The sequence below is a fragment of the Macrobrachium nipponense genome, chromosome 11 (genome assembly GCF_015104395.2).
Source record: "Macrobrachium nipponense isolate FS-2020 chromosome 11, ASM1510439v2, whole genome shotgun sequence".
Classification (NCBI taxonomy): domain Eukaryota; kingdom Metazoa; phylum Arthropoda; class Malacostraca; order Decapoda; family Palaemonidae; genus Macrobrachium; species Macrobrachium nipponense.
In genome coordinates, this window is record NC_061087.1 from 108,021,926 (window position 1) to 108,046,925 (window position 25,000).

Below are 25,000 nucleotides of genomic sequence, written 5' to 3' on the forward strand. Positions count from 1 at the left end.
TCTATATGATATGTATTAGGTAACAGATCATTAATGTTGAACATTATTTCAGCGTTTTCTTATGTATATGTTATGTATATTGAGTTATTTATAGGTTATCATTTACATGGCATAAACCTAATAATGTTCCTTACAAGCTCACATAATATCATCATTGTTTTTTCATACATACTGAGTTATTAATAAATTATAAGGACGTAAATGTACTTCAAGTTCACATTTCATCATTGCTTTTTCATACATACTGAGTTATTGATAAATTGTAAGCGCGCAAATGAAGCCAAAATTATTCCCTGACTAAATAATCCTATTATTTGCAGACTGACCAAGGACTGGAGGGAGACAAGAAGATAAGTCTAGAGCGCCTGTTCACCCCTGCCACCGACTCTGGAGATCTTACGCCGATAAAAAGTACGTCCATGTTGAAAGAAGGCAGATCTTTTCCCCTTCTTCCTGCAGTTTTTTAAGTTTCTGTGACACTTGTTGATTGTTGAGATTGTTTCTGAGTTTTAAATGTCAAGGAAAGGTAGCAGCTTGCTTTTGTTTTTATTTTAGTCTTCGTAATCTCACGCCGATAAAAAGTACGTCCATGTTGAAAGAAGGCAGATCTTTTCCCTTCTTCCTGCAGTTTTTTTTTTTTTCTTCTTTTTTTTACGTTTCTGTGACTCTTGTTGGTTGTTGAGAAGATTGTTTCTGAGTTTTAAATGTCAAGGAAAGGTTGCAGCTTGCTTTCGTTTTTATTTTAATCTTCGTAATCTCACGCCGATAAAAAAGTACGTCCATTTTGAAAGAAGTCAGAGTTGTGACCTTCCTGCAGTTTTTACGTTTCTGTGGCCCACGATGCTTATTGAAAGGCTTGTTTTGATTTTTAAATGTTATAGAAAGATAGCAGCTCGTTTTTATTTATTCCAGCCATCGTAAATATGCTTAGTGTCCTAGTCTAGGACATAGCACTAATCAAAAAACATGTTCCAATTGTTTTCAGTAACATATGAAGTTTTGATTCGAAGGACCTTTTCATCTGTAAAGCTCAGCTGAGGATATATCGCTATTTATATTAAGAGTTTCCGATCTTTCGAACTTTTGTTTTTTTGCATTTTTTTTAGAAAGTCGCCTGATTATATGTCGGTAACCTAGACGTCGTGACGCCAATCTCAGTAACCATCACTCAATCTGAGCACCTCAGTGGCGTGATCGGTATGGTCTTGACCTGCCACCTCGGTGGCCGCGAGTTCGATTCTCGGGCATACCATTGACTCTGGACGTGGTTCGGAAGTCACCTAAAACAGTTGGTCCCGTTGCTGAATAACCACTGGTTCCATCCAACGTAAAAACACCATGAAAATAAAGAAATCAATTAATCTATCATGGCATCACCAGAAATGAAATGCCATTTTTGCCTCCCAACCTTGATAAAATGAACTTCATTAAGGTTTTGTGTAATAACTGTACATATATTTAATGTACTACACATGAGAGTTTTGATACTACAGAGATATTCATTTACATCTGTTCAAAAGTAATTCGTGAGTTTTGTGTATTTTCTATCAGTTTCGAGCTACCAGTGTGATTATGCTGTGCAACAAAATAGTTAAAAGTCAATATTTCCCTTTTTTTAATTTGAGAAACTTAATAATTATATATATATATATAATATATATATATATATATTATATATATATATATATATATAATATATATATATATTTAGGGAAATATGTTATTTTGGCATATGAGTTTTATTTTGCTGTGAATAATTCATATTGTATATTTAGAGAAAAATATTTTTAGCTTATGATAATAATATCGTTATCCAGCTGATGGTTAGTATTTTGTTGTAAATATATATAATAACTGTAAATACATGATGAGTATATATAATCGTTGCACTAAAACCTACACAAACTGAGAGAGAGAGTAGAGAGAGAGAGAGAGAGAGAGAGGATACGTCGTATTTTCACAGGCAGAAACGCCATAGGAATATATATGTATATATATATATATATATATATATATATATATATATTTATATATATATATATATATGTGTGTGTGTGTGTGTGTGTGTGTGTGTGTATTAGAACTTGTTCCCTTGTAAATCCTACATCATACAGTGGCTTTTACATCTTATACATCCTACAGTAGGCACCCTCACCGCCATCCCCCCCCCCCCCCCCCCCCCCTCCCCCCCCCCCCCCCCCCCCCCCCCCCCCCCCCCCCCCCCCCCCCCCCCCCCCCGCTACATCGCGCGGAAATATATAAAAGCGGTTGTTTATCGCTTTCAATATGGCGTGCAACCGGGGAGTTGGGAAAGGGTTGTTGTTGTTGTAATGTTGTTTTTCTTGTTGCTAGGACCTGTGGTGCCTATTGTTTTAGCAAGAGAAGGTTTGGGTTTGTGAGATTGGTTTCAGGTTCTGGGGTTCTGAGGTTGTTGAATAGATTGGAATGGAAGGGTTGTTTATATCAAAGGGTTGTATGCATGGGGTTGTTTCTGTTATCGAAAAGGTAGAGTTGCTATTGCTGCTGTTCATGAGGGGTTGTAAATGATGGTTGTTTCTGTCATTGAAAGGTTGGTGGGTTGTGGGGTTGATGTTGTAGAAAGGTTGTGATTAGGTTGGTGTTTTGCCTGTTGTAGAAAGGTTGGGGGATTTGAGCATTGCTGTTGTGGTTGACAGGGTTGTGGACTTGGTGTTGAAGGGGGCAAGCGAATATGAGAAATATGTAAGCATTGAAGTTCTGGGGGCTAATTTAGCCAATGTTGTTGAGGTTGATGATATGGGGTTGTGAAACTCTTGTTGTAGTCAGAAAAGAGGAGATGGGGTTGTGAAACTCTTGTTGTAGTCAGAAAAGAGGAGATGGGGTTGTGTTGGAACCGGTATACAAGGAGGATATGTGGTTGTGTAGGTTGGTTGGGGTTTGGTTAAAGTGTTGTGTAAGTGTATGTAAGAGTTGCTGGTTAGTGTGGGGGTGAGTGGGAATAGTTGGGGGTTATGGGAAGTGGGTTGTGTAGGGAACGTTAGGAAATATTTTATGGAAAAGCTTTTGGTCAATGAATTATTGGGGGTTGTTACAATTGCTAGGGCTGTGGATGAAGTTTGCAGTGAAGAGTGTGGGAATATACAATTATTAGTAGACTCATTATTATTATTATTATTATTATTATTATTATTATTATTATTATTATTATTATTATTATTATTATTATATATTTTTTTTTTGCTCTATCACAGTCCTCCAATTCGACTGGGTGGTATTTATAGTGTGGGGTTCCGGGTTGCATCCTGCCTACTTAGGAGTCCATCACTTTTCTTACTATGTGCGCCGTTTCTAGGATCACACTCTTCTGCATGAGTCCTGGAGCTACTTCAGCGTCTAGTTTTTCTAGATTCCTTTTCAGGGATCTTGGGATCGTGCCTATTGCTCCTATGATTATAGGTATGATTTCCACTGGCATATCCCATATTCTTCTTATTTCTATTTTCAGATCTTGATACTTATCCATTTTTTCCCTCTCTTTCTCTTCAACTCTGGTGTCCCATGGTATTTCGACATCAATGAGTGATACTTTCTTCTTGACTTTGTCAATCAACGTCACGTCTGGTCTATTTGCACGTATCACCCTATCCGTTCTAATACCATAGCCCCAGAGGATCTTTGCCTGATCGTTTTCTATCACTCCCTCTGGTTGGTGCTCCTACCACTTATTACTGCAAGGTAGCTGATGTTTGTTGCACAGGGTCCAGTGGAGGGCTTTTGCCACTGAATCATGCCTCTTTTTGTACTGGTTCTGTGCAAGTGCCGGGCATTCGCTTGCTATGTGGTTTATGGTTTCATTTTTCGTATTGCACTTCTTACATATGGGAGAGATGTTATTTCCGTCTATCGTTCTTTGAATATATCTGGTTCTTAGGGCCTGATCTTGTGCCGCTGTTATCATTCCTTCAGTTTCCTTCTTTAGCTATCCCCTCTGTAGCCATTGCCATGTGTCATCGCTGGCTAGTTCTTTAATCTGTCTCATGTATTGTCCGTGCATTGGTTTGTTGTGCCAGTCCTCTATTCTGTCTGTCATTCTCCTGTCTCTGTATATTTCTGGGTCTTCGTCTACTTTTATTAGACCTTCTTCCCATGCACTCTTTAGCCACTCGTCTTCACTGGTTTTCAGATATTGCCCCAGTGCTCTGTTTTCGATGTTGACGCAGTCCTCTATACTTAGTAGTCCTCTCCCTCCTTCCTTTCGTGTTATGTATAGTCTGTCCGTATTTGCTCTTGGGTGTAGTGCTTTGTGTATTGTCATATGTTTCCTGGTTTTCTGATCTATGCTGCGGAGTTCTGCCTTCGTCCATTCCACTATTCCTGCGCTGTATCTGATTACTGGCACTGCCCATGTGTCTATGGCTTTTATCATATTTCCGGCGATGAGTTTTGACTTGAGTATCGCCTTGAGTCTCTACATATATTCTTTCCTGATCGTGTCCTTCATCTCTTGGTGTTTTATATCCCCTCCTTCCATTATTCCCAGGTATTTTTATCCTGTCTCATCTATGTGTTTGATGTTGCTCCCATCTGGTAGCTTTATCCCTTCAGTTCTCGTTACTTTGCCTTTTTGTATGTTGACTAAGGCGCATTTTTCTATTCCAAACTCCATCCTGATGTCCCCAGATACAATCCTTACAGTCTGGATTAGGGTATCTATTTCCTTGAATTTCTGGGTGATTGTCTTCCCCTCTTAGTTGGCTGTATAGTCTTTTCTGGTTGGTTCCGAATAGTTTGTTCTGTTGATATCCCTTATTCCTGTTCATGTACCGTTGGATCTTATGTGCTTTGGCCTTAAGCCTCTGTTTTACATCTTCTATTGTGTTGTTAGTCCCCTCTCTTGTACTTTGTATTTCTCGTTGAGTTCCTCCCTTGTTTTCTTGCTTCTTAGCCTTTTTTCTGCCATCTCTTTCAGTTTACTCAAGTCAGATCTCATCACCATGATTTGCTTTGGGTCCGGGGCGCCTTTTCCAAGGAGGTTGCTGTTTTGGTTTCTGTAGGGTTGGTTGTGCTGGTGGTGTTGGTGTTCGAATCCCCATCAGTTCTACTACTAATCTTGCTCCTGCATATGCCAAGTTATTTGTTTCTGTGATACTGGTGGTGTGTATTATGCCCATTATTTCATTGACCTCACTTGTTTTCTCCCTTAATTTCTTGGCGTTGTAGGCTTTCATGGAGGGGATCTTTGTTCTCTCTGTATCTGGCTCCATCCATTGTCTAATCTTTTCTACCCATTCCGTCCTCTCTGTTACTTCGTCGGTGTTTCTTCGTGTGTCGTTGTTTGATACCTCATCATCCCTGTCGTCTTCTGTGGCATCGTCTCTCAGTTCGTCTTCGTGTAATTCGTTGTCGTGTGACATTTCCCTTTCCAGTTCTTCTCTTTCTGTTAGGGAGAGCCAGTTCTTTTTCTTTATGTTCCTTACTTGGTCTGCCAGCCTCTGCTCTGTTTGGGGGGTGTTATTCCTCTCATTCCAGATGTTGACCAACCTTCTTCTATATCCTCTCTCCGTCGGGTTGCTTCTGATGTAGCATCTCCATATTTCCTTATTTTCTTCTCTTGTCCATTTCTTCCTTTTTGCTTCTGTAGCTCCAATCTCAGGCTGTTGATTACTTTCGTTGTGGTGGTCAGTTGCTGGATGACGACCTCCAAGTACCTGACCGTCTTCCCCCTCAATTGGGTTGAATACTTATTTATTATTATTATTATTATTATTATTATTATTATTATTATTATTATTATTATTATCATTATTATTATTATTATTATTATTATTATTATACCCGTTAACCAAACTTCGAGAGAACTGGAAAAACAAAACTATAGAACATTTCAAAATAACGCATTAAACCAAAAAAAAAAAAAAAAACACAAGGCAGCAAAAAAATTAATATGTAGAAATGCAGTTGTGAAACAAATAAGTAGAATAAATAAGATTAATTTACACGGCACTTTCATCAGAATAGCAAAGCATCAGCTATTATAACATACGAACGTATAACATACTACAAAACTTATATGCAGCAGTCATGCGGAGAGAAATGTTTGGACGATTTATCAAACCCTATTTTCCCAAAGAAATAATATTTATTGCCGTCAGATGTCTCTGGGATGTCGTTGACTATCAAATTATTCCATTGAGATAAAGGAGCCACTCCCTCGGAAGAAATAAAGATAAGATATTCTTTGGTTCTTTGGGTAGTGTTTGTTTTGTGAATAAAAGTTTATTTTTGTAATATATTCAAGTTTTTTTTTTATTTAAACAATTGATTTCTCAAAGGTATGGAGAAGATGTCTAGCCTATTTACTGTTTACTTTTAGAAATAAGATCAAATTTTTGTTCACAATAATCTAACGCATGATTTCCTCAAAAAGAAATACGTTGAATCCATAAATAGTGGTAAAACGTCTCGCAGTGATTGTATTTTCCGATATTTAAATTTTATGGCACGATAACTTATAATATCTTTGTTTGAATATTGAAGTTACTGTATGTTTATGTACCACTACGAGAAGAAATTGCAGGAGTTGCTTAGATATTGTATAACGCAATATTTATTTTTATTTAAATTTGAACGCAGGGGTTCTTAATTAACCTTTTTATAACCCCAGACCCCCCAGTGAATTGCCTAATATGGTTCCATACCCCCTTTGCTTAAGTCCACCTCAGTCCTATTTGTTGACAATATAACTTAAAATACGTAGTTTAATACATACTTTAGGTATGACTGACTAGGAATAATAATATCCTTTATTTGAGCTTAGGGCCATATACATGGAATATACAAAATACAGACAGTAACATTCACAATCTAGATACGTGAGGCAACATGATAAAAAAATGAATAAACGGCACTATCCACACAATAGCTGAGATAGTATAAAAGATAGTAATCATAATACAGGTAATAACAATAATAATATTGGAGAGAAAAAAACTGCATTGGGAGTTGCAATAGTTAGTGAACAGATTATATAACTTAAATTCCAGCTAGAGACCTTTGGTGGTTACAGTAGTCAGGTCTAGAGGGCTAAATACGAAAATTGAATGTAGAAAAACTTTTAACAACTAGAACATACAAGGAGATCAAAAGCATTCATATTTTTAGATAGTAGTTTATTTACAAAATGTACCATGTATACACTGACACATTTAAACTAGATATCAACAAATATCCAGAGATCAAGTCCCACACCCCCAACATGTACCCCTGGGTACTGGCTGTTACTTCCGGACCACCTGGTCTAACTTAAGGGTCTCTTATTACTTAAATAATATAAAAACTGACGCAGAGATTATCTTGTGTTCTTCATATTCCTTTTTCGTGGTAGAGTAGAAGCCATTTAACAAGTGAATATGTGAAAAGAACTCCCTATTTTAGCCAGAGGTTGCCGGCTTTGACTGTGGCCATCACTATTTTTTGCGCTCAAGTTTTATACTTATGAAAAGTATTTTAATTTGTTGCACATACCATATATTCTATGTATATATATATATATATATATATATATATATATATATATACATACTGGTTTAAAGCTAAGGACTATATTTCGGTGGACTAACTTGATAAAGGTGGAAGTGAGTCCACCGAAATATATAGCCCTTAGCTTTAAACCAGAGTGTTTTAATGGGCCTTGTATACTTGAGACGTATCCTGTTTTATCAGAAGAATTTATTTACATATATGTACACATGCTATACACATAACCTTACACTCACACATTATGCAAAACCAGTACTGCGTCCCCCGCTCAGTACTCGTTAGCGCAGCTCGGCTGTGCAAACGTAAATAAGTTTTTGTATAATCATTTTTAGCCTCATATAAGATTTATGTAATTGAATAATTGCTCCCATAAATCACAACCGTAGGGGTTCCACGCGCTACAACCAAACTCATTTGCCTGTCACATGAATAAAATGGCAAATGAGTTTTGTTGATGGGGAAAAGGTAGACGAGAATGTATTTTTTTGTGTGTGTAGAATGGTAATGGACGGTAACTGAATTATTTAGGGTACGCGCGGTGTCGCCTGACGCGTGTTTATGTATTTAAGATATATGCATGTATACGTGTATATATATTTATGTATGTATATATATATATATATATATTATGTACGTATAATATTATATAATATATCTTAATATTATATAATATATAATATTAGATATATAATATATATATTATTACATACATACCATATATATGGTGTGTTGGGGGGGGATCCACCTAATGGGTGTAAAGTCTTTCTGTCAGTTTGATAATATATATATATATATATATAAAATATATATATATATATATATACATATATATATATTTTTTTTTCTTGTACAGCAAATTATTTTATAAAACTACGGAAGGATTTTACACCATTGTGGATTGTATTCCCATTTACTTAGTGGTAGGGCATAGTACCTAGCTTCTGCATATATATATATATATATATATAATATATATATATATATATATATATATATATATATATATATATATATATATATATATATATGTTATCAGAGAGAGAGAGAGAGAGAGAGAGAGAGAGAGAGAGAGAGAGAGAGAGAGAGAGAATAACAGCTAAATTTAATTGACGGGAAAACTGACAGAAATAAATATTCCTTGTGACACATATCAAAAAGTATCCGGAATGCCGTAGAGTATACTGAGACGCATCCTTATGGGAAGTGGAACACCTCGGGTAAAGAGCCACTTAGAATACAGTAGAAATGATTTAGGATAATTAAGGAATATCAGTGCTTCGTTAGAAACTTGAGATTTATTCGTAACAGGTGTATTCTGACCAGGACCGTGATTCTGACTTACCTGGAGCAACTTTTTTTTCATAGTATCGTGAGTTTTAATAAAAACCTTTAGGATACATAAGAGCAAAACCTTCAACGAATATAGGTATTATATATAATACAGGCATTAGATGGGGATATAATCTCTTATAACCTTGTGTAATATATATATGAATTCAGGCAGGATGGAATAATTGGAGGTCTGCATCAGGGGTCCTCTGTGACAAGAAGGTTCCTCTGAAATTGAAGGGAAAGTTTCATAGGACGGTGGTCAGACCAGCTATGTTATATGGAACAGAAACAGCAAGTATGAGGAAAAGAGAGAAGAAGATGGATGTAGCAGAAATGAGAATGTTGAGGTGGATGTCGGGAGTGACAAGGAAAGATAGGATTAGAAATGAGTATATTAGAGGGTCGACAAAGGTAGTTGAAATATAAAAAAAAATACAAGAGGGAAGGCTTCGATGGAATGGACACCTGTTACGAAGAGAGGAATATCATGTTGGAAGACATACGATAGAATTGGAAGTGCAGGGTAGAAGGAAGAAGGGAAGACCAAGAAGGAGATGGCGTGATTGTGTAGGGGAAGATTTGTTATGGAAAGGTATTGACGAGAACGATGCACAGGACAGAAATCGATGGAGACGATTCATTCATAACGGCGACCGCATAATAGCAATGGGTTAAAGCTGGGAAGAAAAAGAACCTTGTGTAATGCAGTTGACAGCTTAAATAAATAATAAATCTTATGTCCTATTACTGGCAGATTCTTGCCCAGAAATCTTATTAAGATTTTCTTTCATTTACAAGTTTATTTACCTTGTATTGCTTCTCTTGTACTCTACATCGTTGTATTTTAATTTTGTATAAGAATACAGTTTGTATTTATTTGGAATTCGAGAACTGATGTACAGGAATGTTTACCAGTTATGATGATAGTTTACACATCAGCGCTTCAAGCGTGGAAAAAAAATGTATAAGGAAAAATATACTCAATATTTCTTCCTCATCTTGCTTTCGACTTCATTATTATTATTATTGATATTATTTTTTTTTTGCTCTATTACAGTCCTCCAATTCGACTGGGTGGTATTTATAGTGTGGGGTTCCGGGTTGCATCCAGCCTCCTTAGGAGTCCATCACTTTTCTAACTATGTGCGTCGTTTCTAGGATCACACTCTTCTGCATGAGTCCTGGAGCTACTTCAGCCTCTAGTTTTTCTAGATTCCTTTTCAGGGATCTTGGGATCGTACCTAGTGCTCCTATGATTATGGGTACAATTTCCACTGGCATATCCCATATCCTTCTTATTTCTATTTTCAGATCTTGAGATTTATCCATTTTTTCCCTCTCTTTCTCTTCAACTCTGGTGTCCCATGGTATTGCGACATCAATGAGTGATACTTTCTTCTTGACTTTGTCAATGAACGTCACTTCTGGTCTATTTGCACGTATTACCCTATCCGTTCTGATACCATAGTCCCAGAGGATCTTTGCCTGATCGTCGTCTATCACTCCCTCAGGTTGGTGCTCGTACCACTTATTACTGCAAGGTAGCTGATGTTTCTTGCACAGGCTCCAGTGGAGGGCTTTTGCCACTGAATCATGCCTCTTTTTGTACTGGTTCTGTGCAAGTGCCGGGCATTCGCTCGCTATGTGGTATATGGTTTCAGATTTCGTATTGCTCTTCCTACATATGGGAGAGATGTTATTTCCGTCTATCGTTCTTTGAACATATCTGGTTCTTAGGGCCTGATCTTGTGCCGCTGTTATCATTCCTTCAGTTTCCTTCTTTAGCTCTCCCCTCTGTAGCCATTGCCATGTGTCATCGCTGGCTAGTTCTTTAGTCTGTCTCATGTATTGTCCGTGCATTGGTTTGTTGTGCCAGTTATTTGTTCTGTTTGTCATTCTCCTGTCTCTCTAATCATTATTATTATTATTTTTTTTTTTGCTCTATCACAGTCCTCCAATTCGACTGGGTGGTATTTATAGTGTGGGGTTCTGGGTTGCATCTTGCCTCCTTAGGAGTCCATCAGTTATCTTACTATGTGCGCCGTTTCTAGGATCACACTCTTCTGCATGAGTCCTGGAGCTACTTCAGCCTCTAGTTTTTCTAGATTCCTTTTCAGGGATCTTGGGATCGTGCCTAGTGCTCCTATGATTATGGGTACAATTTCCACTGGCATATCCCATATCCTTCTTATTTCTATTTTCAGATCTTGAGATTTATCCATTTTTTCCCTCTCTTTCTCTTCAACTCTGGTGTCCCATGGTATTGCGACATCAATGAGTGATACTTTCTTTTTGACTTTGTCAATCAACGTCCGTCTGGTCTATTTGCACGTATTACCCTATCCGTTCTGATACCATAGTCCCAGAGGATCTTTGCCTGATCGTTTTCTATCACTCCCTCAGGTTGGTGCTCGTACCACTCATTACTGCAAGGTAGCTGATGTTTGTTGCACAGGCTCCAGTGGAGGGCTTTTGCCACTGAATCATGCCTCTTTTTGTACTGGTTCTGTGCAAGTGCCGGGCATTCGCTCGCTATGTGGTATATGGTTTCATTTTTCGTATTGCTCTTCCTACATATGGGAGAAATGTTATTTCCGTCTATCGTTCTTTGAACATATCTGGTTCTTAGGGCCTGATCTTGTGCCGCTGTTATCATTCCTTCAGTTTCCTTCTTTAGCTCTCCCCTCTGTAGCCATTGCCATGTATCATCGCTGGCTAGTTCTTTAGTCTGTCTCATGTATTGTCCGTGCATTGGTTGGTTGTGCCAGTCCTCTGTTCTGTCTGTCATTCTGCTGTCTCTGTATATTTCTGGGTCTTCGTCTACTTTTATTAGACCTTCTTCCCATGCACTCTTTAGCCACTTGTCTTCAATGGTTTTCAGATATTGCCCCAGTGCTCTGTTCTGGATGTTGACGCAGTCCTCTATACTTAGTAGTCCTCTCCCTCCTTCCTTTCGTGTTATGTATAGTCTGTCCGTATTTGCTCTTGGGTGTAGTGCTTTGTGTATTGTCATATGTTTCCTGGTTTTCTGATCTATGCTGCGGAGTTCTGCCTTCATCCATTCCACTATTCCTGCGCTGTATCTGATTACTGGCACTGCCCATGTGTTTATGGCTTTTATCATATTTCTGGCGTTGAGTTTTGACTCAAGTATCGCCTTGAGTCTCTGCATATATTCTTTCCTGATCGTGTCCTTCATCCCTTGGGGTTTTATATCCCCTCCTTCCATTATTCCCAGGTATTTGTATCCTGTCTCATCTCTGTGTTTGATGTTGCTCCCATCTGGTAGCTTTATCCCTTCAGTTCTCGTTACTTTGCCTTTTTGTATGTTGACTAAGGCACATTTTTCTATTCCAAACTCCAGCCTGATGTCCCCAGATACAGTCCTTACAGTCTGGATTAGGGTATCTATTTCCTTGATGCTCTTACCATACAGCTTGATGTCGTCCATGAACATCAGATGGTTGATTCTGTTGCCTCTTTTCTTGAGTTGGTACCCGGCATCCATCTTCTGTAGTACTTTTGTCATGGGAATCATGGCTACTACTACGAAGAGTAGTGGGATAGTGAGTCGCCCTGGAAGATCCCTCTCCTGATATTAACCTCTGCTAGTCTTATTCCAGAGCTTGTAAGTATTGTATTCCAGTTGCGCATTGTATTTTTTAGGAAGCTGATGGTGTTTTCCTCTGCCCTATATATTTTCAGGCATTCTATTAGCCATGTGTGTGGTATCATGTCGAAGGCTTTCTTATAGTCTATCCATGCCACGCTTAGGTTGGTTTTCCTTCTCCTACTGTTCTTCATTACCATTTTGTCAATCAGGAGCTGGTCTTTTGTGCCCCTACACTTCCTTCTGCAGCCTTTCTGTTGGTGGGGGATGGTGTTTGTCTCCTCTAGGTAATTGTATAGACTTTCACTGATGATACCTGTTAGTAACTTCCACATTATTGGTAGGCAGGTGATAGGCCTGTAGTTACTGGCTATATTTCCCTTACTCTTGTCTTTTTGTACTAAGGATGTTCTTCTTGTGGTCATCCATTTGGGTGCATGGTGATTTGAGATACAATGCTGGAGTTGTTCTGCTATTCGTGGGTGTAGGGCCTTGAAGTTTTTGAGCCAGTATCCATGGACTTCATCGGGACCTGGGGCTTTCCAGTTTGACATTTTCTTTAGTTGGTGTCTGACTGTGTCTGTCGTGATCTCTGTGAATTTTTGTTTTATTCTCCCTGTTTCTTCTTCCTTGAATTCCTGGAGCCACGTTGCATGTTTGTTGTGTGATACCGGATTGCTCCATATGTTTTCCCAGAGTCTCTTACTTGGTTCGGCTTCAGGAATTTCTTGGTGGTTGTCTTCCCCTCTTAGTTGGCTGTATAGTTTTTTCTGGTTGGTTCCGAATAGTTTGTTCTGTTGGTATCCCTTATTCCTGTTCATGTACCTTTGGATCTTATGTGCTTTGGCCTTAATCCTCTGTTTTACATCTTCTATTGTGTTGTTTAGTCCCCTCTCTTGTACTTTGTATTTCCCGATGAGTTCCTCCCTTGTTTTCTTGCTTCTTAGCCTTTTTTCTGCCATCTCTTTCAGTTTACTCAAGTCAGATCTCATCACCATGATTTGGTTTTCCAGGCGCCCACCCCTTTTTGCCAACACCCCTCCCCGGGCCCTTTTCCAAGGAGAGTTTGCCTGTTTTTGGACTTTGACGTTTCTGTTGGGGTTGGTTGTGACTTGGTGGGTTGTTGGTGTTCGAATCCCCCTCAGTTGTGGTACTAATCATGCTCTTGCATATGCCAAGTTATTTGTTTCTGTGGTACTGGTGGTGTGTATTATGCCCATTATTCCATTGACCTCACTTGTTTTCTCCCTTAATTTCTTGGTGTTGTAGGCTTTCATGGAGGGGATCTTTGTTCTCTCTGTATCTGGCTCCATCCATTGTCTAATCTTTTCTACCCATTCCGTCCTCTCTGTTACTTCGTCGGTGTTTCTTCGTGTGTCGTTGTTTGATACCTCATCATCCCTGTCGTCTTCTGTGGCATCTTCTCTCAGTTCGTCTTCATGTAACTCGTTGTCGTGTGACATTTCCCTTTCCAGTTCTTCTCTTTCTGTTAGGGAGAGCCAGTTCTTTTTCTTTATGTTCCTTACTTGGTCTGCCAGCCTCTGCTGTGTTTGGGGGGTGTTATTCCTCTCATTCCAAATGTTGACAACCTTCTTCTATATCCTCTCTCCGTCGGGTTGCTTCTGATGTAGCATCTCCATATTTCCTTATTTTCTTCTCTTGTCCATTTCTTCCTCTGGTTTGCTTCTGTAGCTCCAATCTCAGGCTGTTGGTTACTGTCATTGTGGTGGTCAGTTGCTGGATGACGACCTCCAAGTACCTGACCGTCTTCCCCTTCAATTGGGTTGAATACCTGGCTGCCGGATGAAGCTCCTCTGTTGCCAGAGGTTCCATTTACGTCGTTGTCGTTTATTCCTTCATTTCTTAACATCATTGCTGAGTTTTGCTATTTAACCCATAGCTGGACCCTACCCCATCAAGGATAGGTAGTCATTTACAGCTGAGTAGACTGAGGAAATTATGGTAAAGATCCTTTCCCAAGGAATCAACGCTGAGGAGAGCGGTCACCCATCCAATGACTGACCAGCCACATATTATTATGTATTATTATTATTATTATTATTATTATTATTCATTATTATTATTATTATTATTATTGGTCTATCACAGACATCCTATTCGACTGGGTGGTTTTTAGTGTGGGGTTCCGTGTTGCATCCTGCCTCCTTAGGGGTCCATCACTTTTCTTACTATGTGCGCTGTTTCTAGGTGCACACTCTTCTGCATAAGTCCTGGAGCTACTTCGGCATCTAGCTTTTTCAGGTTCCTTTTCAGGGGTCTTGGGATCGTGCCTAGTGTCCTTATAATTATGGGTACAATTTCCACTGGCATATCCCATATCCTTCTTATTTGTGTTTTCAGGTCATGATAATTTTGTCTTTTCTCTCTCTTTCTCTTCTACTATGGTGTCCCATGGTATTGCGACATCAATGAGTGATACTTTCTTCTTGTTTTTGACGATTATTATTATCATTATTATTATTATTATTATTATTTATTATTATTATTATTGTTAAAAAGGATGGCAGAATTAAGCGAGTTGATTTTATATATTGTTTTTTCTATTTTCCTTACAATTCGCTTCTCAGGCTCAGCGATGTTTCTGAGTAACTGGCCAATATTCATATTGGGAATTTTCAAAAATTGTAAATGCTGAAGGAATCTTTTATTAGAACAGGATATCAGGTCCAGGTCAAGCAGGGGTCATCGTCAGTGCCGGTATTATTCCGTAAGCGTAGTTCAGTTCGGGCCAGGGTCGTCTTTGGATTAAGGGCTGGTGTTGGTGCTGGTATAGCTGGTATTACGTGACGTTTCGACCTTCTCGTAGGTCATCTTCGGACGAGTCGGTTGAAGAGACTGTAGCAAGAAAGTTTGCGGAACGGTATTTATAGCGGCACGGACCTAGAGTTGCATTCTCATTGGTCGGGCCGGTCTTGGGCGAAGCCGTGGATCTCGCCTCGAAGGTCTCGGGGATTCTCTTGTGCGAGCGCCACAGTGGTGTGCCTGGGGATGAACGTCAGGAATTCCGTCTGTAGCGCTCGCACAAGAGAATCCCCGAGACCCTCTGAGGCGAGATCCACGGCTTCGCCCAAGACCGGCCCGACCAATGAGAATGCAACTCTAGGTCCGTGCCGCTATAAATACCGTTCCGCAAACTTTCTTGCTACAGTCTCTTCAACCGACTCGTCCGAAGATGACCTACGAGAAGGTCGAAACGTCACGTAATACCAGCTATACCAGCACCAACACCAGCCCTTAATCCAAAGACGACCCTGGCCCGAACTGAACTACGCTTACGGAATAATACCGGCACTGACGACGACCCCTGCTTGACCTGGACCTGATATCCTGTTCTAATAAAAGATTCCTTCAGCATTTACAATTTTTGAAAATTCCCAATATGAATATTGGCCAGTTACTCAGAAACATCGCTGAGCCTGAGAAGCGAATTGTAAGGAAAATAGAAAAAAACAATATATAAAATCAACTCGCTTAATTCTGCCATCCTTTTTAACAGTATTTGCCTAAAAGAGGGTCTTCTACCAAAATATTATTATTATTATTATTATTCAGAATGTGAGCCCTGTTCATATGGAACAAGCCCACAGGGGCCACCGACTTGAAATTCAGGCTTCCAAAGTATATGTTGTTCATTCGGAAGACGTTACAGAAGGTAATGGGAAATACAAAAAGAAAGTTCTCCTGATGGTTGGAAATCGTTCTTCAATGTTGATAGACATTGTAATGACAACTTTTGGTATGTGGTACACTTAGGCTCTACCAAAGACACTGCAAACACTGCATTGATAAATTGAGCAATTAAGTTAATTGCCTTGGCAATAAGTATATTTCTATTCACTCTAATTTAGAGCAGTGTCATCATTAGCACTCCTCGGGTAAATTTAGGTGTCTGTTTAACTGAGTAGGGCGAAATCGTTAACCTTACTGCAGGTTCATTCCTGCTTAGGAAAAATACATTTTTTTTATGGCAGATTTGTTCCTGATAATAATTTCGTCCTTAAAGGAACTGTATTACTCAGATGAGAAATAATCCCTCTTAGTTGATTGCATAACTGGTTGTCTCTCTCTCTCTCTCTCTCTCTCATCCATTGGCTTGACGAGAGGTGTTAATTTAACTTCTCTACACTCGAATGTCATAATTAAAACAAAAGATCGACTCCAGCATCAAGATTTCCCTGAGAGTTTGTCCCTCACTCAGTCTTCATCTTTGTGTTTCATATTTCCTTACTGTTTGGCTTTCCCCAGTTCCTCATGCTTTCTAATTTTACTGCTTCAAAGCAGTTAATTATGGAGGGAAAAAAGGGAAGATTTTTACCAGAGAAAGAAGAAGCAGGGCAAAAAATGAAAGTTGGGTAGAAGCGTTTCCTTATTCTCCTACGCGTTGTGGGTATAGATGACTTGAATGGATTTCGTCTTTAAAAATTTCCCAGAAACTTAATTGCCTATTTGATTTTGGTCGTATGTTTCATGACTTTTGCCTGTGATGTTTCAACTGCAAAGTAGAAAAAGATATAAATATTTGCACCATGTCATTCTGAAACTAATATAAATAAGTGTTGATATTTGAAGGAAAAGTTCCATATCGTACTTTCAGCTTCAGCAAGTAGTTTCTAGGTGTTATTTAATGAATAATTGTGGAAAGATTTTACTCAAAATATTGACATTAAAGTACTTTTTGTATACATTGTTCGGAAATTGGATATACAGTTTCCTTTGGCACCAAAATGTAGAATGAGATCATTGTTAACCATTTTCAGTATAAAGTAATAAAAACCAAATATGCCATGATCACTACGTTCTTTATTGTAAAATATTGCATAAATAAATGGTAGTCTTATTTTCTTAACTTATTAACTGAATACTAATACTTGGTACTTCATTTTGGTTACTCTAGTCATGTCATTATCTCATTGTTTGGAAATTTTATCGTCTTGTAAATGCTCGAATTATCCTGATTAAACTTTGAATTTTCTCTTTCTCAACAGAGAAGGCCTTCGCATCTTCGGCCTTCTACCGCCCCGACCATCCTACCATCGATGACCAGGTGGAACTGGCCCAGCGCATCTCATTCTCTCTCGTGGACGAGAACAACAAGATGAGTCGTGGCCAGTCCATGTACATGAAGAGGAAGAAGAGGTCCATGAGATGGATCCATCAAGGTAGGTTATTATCTGGTCTCACCAGCTCTCATCACATCGCTCCAATTGTTGTGAACGATCCGCATTGTCGAAGTAGCGCAGGGCGACCCTTTGACTAAAGTGCCTGGTTTCTACACTAACTTGAGACACAAGCCCTGCCTCCCTGGCGTGGCAGAGTTGCCGCATGTTCCTAGACAGTGTCATTGTACATTGCTGAAAGTTGAGACACAAGCCCCGCCTCCCTGGCGTGACAGAGTTGCCGCGCGTTCCCAGACAGTATCATTGTACATTGCTGACAGGTTTACCTTTCAGAAATACTTCGAGGCTGTACAGTATAAGCAGCGTTGTTTCTGTTTTAATCTGGAGAAGAATTTTTATCGTGTTGGTTTCAGAATTAGATCAGCAGTGTCATTTATGAAATATCTATACAGGCTGCTTGAAAATCTGCCATAGAAGACCCGCGCAAATTACGTACTTGACATTTTGGTTTTCTGTTGCTGATATGTGACTGAGGTAATTTAAACATCAATGATACACATTTATGTAATATATTTACCTAAAGAAATACGTTTTAGTTTGTATGCTAATTTACAAATATATTTAGTAGTGATAAACTGAAATACCTGATAATTTTAACTGAAATTTTTTAGTATAAGGAAGATTATTCAAGATTTTATTGCTATTAAAGGGAATTTGCAAAGAATAAAACTGCTAAAAAAAGTTATGAAACTCATTTTCAGAAATCGAGGCGCCCCCTCGCCCCCCACTTATGACATTCCCCCTATAATCCTATGATAATTTTGCTTTAAGAAGTGAGTTCATTATCATTGGAAGGACAGTCTTTTCTTGTCGTGCTTTCGTTCCATCTCTGATTTTCCTTTCAGAATATAAAACAAATAAAAGAAATTCAGAGGTTCGGATGGCAATTCGGTTTTGTCATTGTGTGCTTTGTGAGTCGTATTGCTATTAGTTATTTTGAAGAAAACTCATCAGATACTGGTTGCAATGAAATGCACGAGCCCAAGCTATAAAGATATTTTATAAAGATAAATTTAGAATACTAGAGATTTCAGGAGCATCTTTATGCGATTCATTGGTTGTAACATAAGTGAGCAAAGGAACTGCTTCCTGCTGTGAATAATAAATAGTGTTAGACGTAACAAGAAATCAAATGAAAAACTTCCTGTCACATGCTCTTTTATAGCGCACCATTTCAGCCTCGAAATTGATCAGTTATGGTTGTTAGGAATTGTGTTGTTAGCTGGTGAAAACTGTATTATCAGCTACAAATTTTGACAGTTCATAGAATGATAGCAGTCTTCCATTTATTCGCGCTTTTAGAATAGTTTTGATTCTTAGTTTAGTATTAGTAACGAGACTTTTGAGGACCCTCCAACATCATGTCCAGTTTATTGCACAGAGAATGATGGCAATAACTATGGAAAATAAAATGGTACGTTGAATTATGGTAATGAGTTGAAACATGACACCAATGAAGATATGAGAATCATTCGTAAGTAAACTGAAGCCTCACCTACCGGTCTCAAGTGACTGATATTAATCTGAAATAAACCACCCCTTTCCCCCCAGGAAATGCTTGCTTCAATTGTGATCAATTTAAGATCTTTTGAATGTGAGAACATCAACACACCAAGTGTCGTATGTTTCATGTCGTGGGTATTGTATTCATTATGTATTGTTGCAATTTTATAACTTACTCTTCTCAGGCATGGTATTCAAATTGCGTTGACAAATATTACGTTTCGTTATTGCTTATTTTGCAATGTCTTTACTTTCGGTTCTTTCCATATTTGGTTCTTAAGTTTTGTTCTCATGAATTTACAAATTCTCTCTGCTAATGTAATTCAGTTGTACTGCGTCTTTAATTTCATAACAGCCTGGATGAGTGAATTTAGAAAGAGCATATTGAATGAATTAAGTATGTTAAGGAGATTTGTCGTGAGAGTAAAATGAAAGATACAAAATGAATTGAATGTATGCTTGAGTGAGCATTCTGATGATTGTGTGCATAAGTAACACTATCTGCCTAAATGAGCTTTCCTTAAACATGTGTTATCTTCCATTCAAGTTCAGTTCATGATTATTTTTCTTCATTTTACATAAAAGTCCAAAAATTACCAAAGGTTGATTTCTCTCATATTTTTTTGTGGCTATTGTACATGCATGCATGGATTTTGTTGTAGATTCCTATTTGTTTAATTTTGGCTTTATATTTAATCATGTCTATTTTTTTTATGAAATTTAAAATGTTAAAATTTGCTGTCAGCATTCTAGAAAACCTTGTATATTTGAGTATTAGAAATTCATATTATTGAGGACAGTGAATAAGTTCATGAAAGTATCTTTTTATAAATCCTTTTTTTAGCTTTATAATATCAAACTAATGTATATATAAAAAAGGTTTATTTATGTTTGAACTTTCTCAAGTTTATGAAGCTTCTCATATTTAGAGTATTCCTTTCCATGGTCCTAGAATATGTACAGATATTCTTTTCCATGATCTTACAGTATTTACATAGATTTTTTGGATGATCTCTGAATATTTACAGATATTCTTTACCATTATCTCTGACTGTTTACATGGATTCTTTTCCATGATCTAATAATATCTACATATATTCTTTTTCTTGAACTCAGAATATTTACGGATACTATTCTTTTAATGATCTTAGAATAAATATATTGATTCTTTTCATGATTTCAGTACATTGACAAAGCTTCTTTACGTGATCTTAAAATATATACATAGAGATTCTTTTCATGACCATATAATATTTCTATGTATTCTCCATCATGACCCTTTCTGACCTGACCTGTCTTCTTCTAGGGGAGGAGGGAGATGAGGACTACGAAGGTAAATGTGTCGATTCTCTTTTGTCTCTTTTTTTGGTTCCTTCACTCTTTTTTTTTCTTCCTCACTGTGTCTTCCCCAAACAAAGGACAATGTGCCGAATTTTGAAATATTCAGTACATTACATTAGGACGTAATTGAACTTAATAGTGAATTTTGTAGTTCGAGAAGTGATTTCGGTTTTCATGTGTGAATTCACTGTTGAGATAAGATGTTTAGGATGAGTTTATAGGTTAGTAAAGCCCTCCTTCGATGGCAATGGGGGTTTGGATGGCCTTTTAATCATATAAAGTAATAGTTTTATATCCTTTTAGATTGTCAAGAACACTCTTTTTTGATTTTGTGGATGAATTTTCAGACATCTTAAAGAAATCAATGATTATGTTAATTCACTGATTTTGTTTGTGTATACATTCGTGGTCATTTCCCCATAACTTTTAAATGAATCGATACTTAAAGTAATTTCAAGATGAGTTTAGTTAGCTGCTTTATTTTTTTTTAATTCATTGACAGCTTGGCGCATTTTGGTAAAATTTCAATATATGCCTCAGTTTTTTGTGTGTGAATTTAATGAGTCGATACCGCATTCAGAAGTTTTATATTGTTTAATATTAGTCCTTTTATCAGTTACTGCAACTTTTGTGTATCCATTACCGTAGAAGTCTAGTTTGAAAAATAAACTATGTTCTATTTTCAGGGGGGCATGGAATTTTTATTTGTATTTTTGGCCTATGAAAATTTTATACTTTTCTTTACTACATTCCCATAATCATGGCACAAAACTAGGGCATTGAAATGTGGTATCAAGTAGGAATAGCGGGCGATGCTATTTTAGATTATATCTTTAAGTACGAAGTGACGGCGTTGCTATTTTTTCGTAATTGTCATTTTTAAGATTATATCTTACTATAACATCTATTATTAACACGAGGTTTCAGATAATTTCAGGAGTCACGATTATGTCTTGAGAAAGATTAAATGTCAGTTACTTAAGTCATACACAAATCCTCATCAGAATATTTTGGAAACTTTGTTTATACACAACTGCATGAAATGAAATGCTAATGAAGCAATTAACGATGATAAACAGTTACTGTTGCTAATGGCACATTGTTTATTTATTTCTGGGTCTTTAACTGCATCTGTTTTTCCCCTCTAACTCAATTCCAGACTCGGGTTTCACCCTATTTTTCCAATTTTTCCCCTCTTGGATTTTTAAGCTTGAGAAGAAATTCTATTAATTTTTCCACTTACTTGACCGAGCATTCTCTATTTACGGTTTGCTCTTTAAAACAGTTCGCCTGTTTCTTTGCTGTTTCTTGCATATTCAGTTTCAGTTAACATTTCAAATTCTTTTCAGTTGACATTTTATATCTGCCTTTTTTCTGTAGAACTATCTATTTCGTACATCTGTTTCGAGGAGATTTTTTGGTAAATTATCGAACAAATTTTCTACCTTGCTAAGTCATTTTACTTTTCAAGGAGGTAAAATCCTGACCGTTGTCCCCAAAAATGTTGGATTTTGTACCGTTTTTAAAGGAAAAATACCTTCCTCGTTTTTTTTCAGATCATTAACACCAGTTTTTTTTTCAGCAAAAAATTGAAGCTACTAATGCATTTTCGTGGCGAGAACTAATCCTATTTTTTTATTCCTAATATTGTGATTATTTTATAATCTTGTGTTAAACTATTTTGTTTATTATTTTATGCTTGCTCATTTTTCTGTTCATTTTCAGTTCTTCAGCAAAGCTTGAATAGCTTAGAGGGATACGTCCATATCTGATATTTTATTGTTATTATTGAAATTATGCAAATGTTTTCATAGAACAGGCTCTATTTTCCTTGGTTTGTCTTCAACATTTATTAGAAGCTCTATTATAATGGATGAAACCAAAAAGTAACAGGCTACAGTCTCTAGATCTTTGTCTTGTTTGTTTTTATATATCCCTGACGAATTATAAAAAGAACTTGGGCTAATGTTTTTTTTCCTAAACTGTAATTGCAGAATACGATTCCGATGTCTTTGTTAAGTTTCTCAGGTCTTCAAAAACAATGATCCCTTTTTAGCAAAAGTTTATTGTTTTGATTATCAATTTTCAATCTCGATATTATTGTTTTGATCTATTTCATTTTCTTTTGAAAAGAATTGATTCCGCGAAGTACGAAATATCCATTTTTGTGGGCTTTCGTTGTATATCGGAATGAATCTTGAGTTAGAAAAATTTCGTTTTACTGATTCCAACTAATTTAAACATTAATGACGGAATTTATTCCAGTAAGAATTAGAAGTTAAAAACCCATATTCGAAATAAACAAGGCACCAGAGCCTAAGTAGAGGTTTTAATTCCAGGCCTTGATTTTTACTCAAATGTTTGTGTACATTATTATTTATTATTTGTTTTTTTCCTCTGGTCATATTTACACATGTTCCATGTGAATGTTTTAGCAGTCATATTACGAATGTTTTTATGTCTTCCATTTTAAAGCATTTTCTTATGAGATTACGAATTAAATAATCTCGCACTGCAGCCAGATATATGTATATATAATATATATATAGTATATATATATATATATATATATATATATATATACACAAATGTGTATTGGAATTCCTTGTAAATGCATTTATTACCTTGCATTTTTGATGCAGATATTTCGAGTTATGTACATTAAATGCCCTTCAGACGAATATATATACGTATATATATATATATATATATATATATATATATATATATATATCTATGCGTATATATCACGTATATATATGAATAATTTGATCACGAAGTATATAAAACGTCATGCTATGTATAAATAAAGGTTTTCCCCACGAAGGACAAAAATGAAAAAGCGAGATAGCCAAGCACTTTCGGTCTAGGCCGACCTTTTACTCAGGCAAAACTGATCTTACAGAGGAAAAAACAGTCAAGGTAGGCTTAATATCCAAACTGACACTACAAGATTAGCAATAAGGTCGATTTCACTCTACAGAAACGAGGAAACGCCTGAGGGCAGCCACACCTTGGAGGGTACACACGCGGCCAACAGATGATTCACCCAGAAAACAGTACATTTTGAAAAAAAAGAAGAAAATGAGGCATATACAACTTATTATCTTGAAATTTACAAAAATGTTCCCAAAAAAAGTGTTAATGAAAAAACGAAAAAAAAAAAAAAACAAAAAAAATATAAATATGTATATCGAGCAAGAGAGAGGGAGAGAGAGTATCAAGCAAGAGAGAGAGAGAGAGAGAGAGAGAGAGAGAGAGAGAGAGAGAGAGAGAGAGAGAGATATAAGCTATATACATGTGGGACTAATTTATTAGTAGTTCATTTATTTTAAGGTCCTTCATAAACATTTTACAAATATATGGGTCCAAATGGTACATTCCCAGACTAAGATTTAGGTTGTTTTTATTAGTGATTTGTATAATTGCTGATTCCAGTAAATTTCTTGAAACATAATCATTAGATCTAGCAATTACAGAGGTATCACCCCAATTAATACAATGAGATTTTTCACTCAGATGGATAAACAGTGTATTTGAAGTCTGGGCTGTTCTAACTGAATACATATGCTGCTTAATACGTACACATTAATTTTTACTTGACTGACCAACGTAAAATGATGGGCAATCCTTACAAGGGATTTTGTAAATGATGTTGTTATTTGTTACGGGACTATTCTTAATTAGCATATCTTTAATGGTATTGTTTTAAGAGAACACTACATTAACATTAAACGATTTGAATATTGTTTTTATGGTTTCAAATCCACGAAAGTAAGGTAAGCTAAGTACATTTTTATACATTTCTTTTTCATTAATAGCAGCACTATACAACATTTTGTGAGCTTTTTGATAACATAAATCAATTAAATGAGGTGGGTAGCAGAGATCGTTTCCTATCTTTTTTATGTATTCTATTTCTTGGTCAAGATATTGTGGACTCGTGATACGCAAAGCACGTAGGAACATAGAAGAAAAAATTGAAATTTTAATATTAAGATGGTGGCCAGAATAAAAATGTACATATGTTAAATTATTTGTGGGTTTTCTATAAATACTGAATTTACATTGGAAAGATTCTCTATGGGTTAATACATCTAGGAAAGGGATGACATTGTTATTTTCGATTTCAACAGTGAATTTTATGGATGGCACTAAATTGTTCAATTTAGACAATAAATCATTTACATCGATAACAACAGGTAAGACTACTAAGATGTCATCTACATATCTGTACCATTTTAAGGGGACAAGTGTGATATTCGGGAGGTGTTGTCTTTCAAAAAATTCCATATATAAGTTTGAAAGGAGAGGTGATAAAGGGTTACCCATGGCCATACCAAATATTTGTTGGTAATATTCTCCATTAAAAATAAATCTGCAATCACAAATGCATAACTTAATCAATGAAATTATGTGACTAACGGACATAGGCAATTCATGCAGTACAAGTTCATTACTTGTTATTTAATTTTTCCACAAGATCAAGAGAATTCCT

The 25,000-nt window shown here is 36.8% G+C and overlaps 1 protein-coding gene across 1 annotated transcript in view; it reads left to right on the forward strand.

The window, feature by feature from the left end:
- LOC135209722 (serine-rich adhesin for platelets-like) overlaps positions 1 to 25,000 on the forward strand; it is a 262,683-nt gene that overhangs the window by 163,707 nt on the left and 73,976 nt on the right. Inside the window, exons 11-13 of the mRNA XM_064242489.1 lie at positions 321 to 411; positions 17,467 to 17,640; positions 20,468 to 20,494. Of these exons, the coding sequence (XP_064098559.1) occupies positions 321 to 411; positions 17,467 to 17,640; positions 20,468 to 20,494 (292 nt within the window). The remainder of the gene's footprint in view (positions 1 to 320; positions 412 to 17,466; positions 17,641 to 20,467; positions 20,495 to 25,000) is intronic.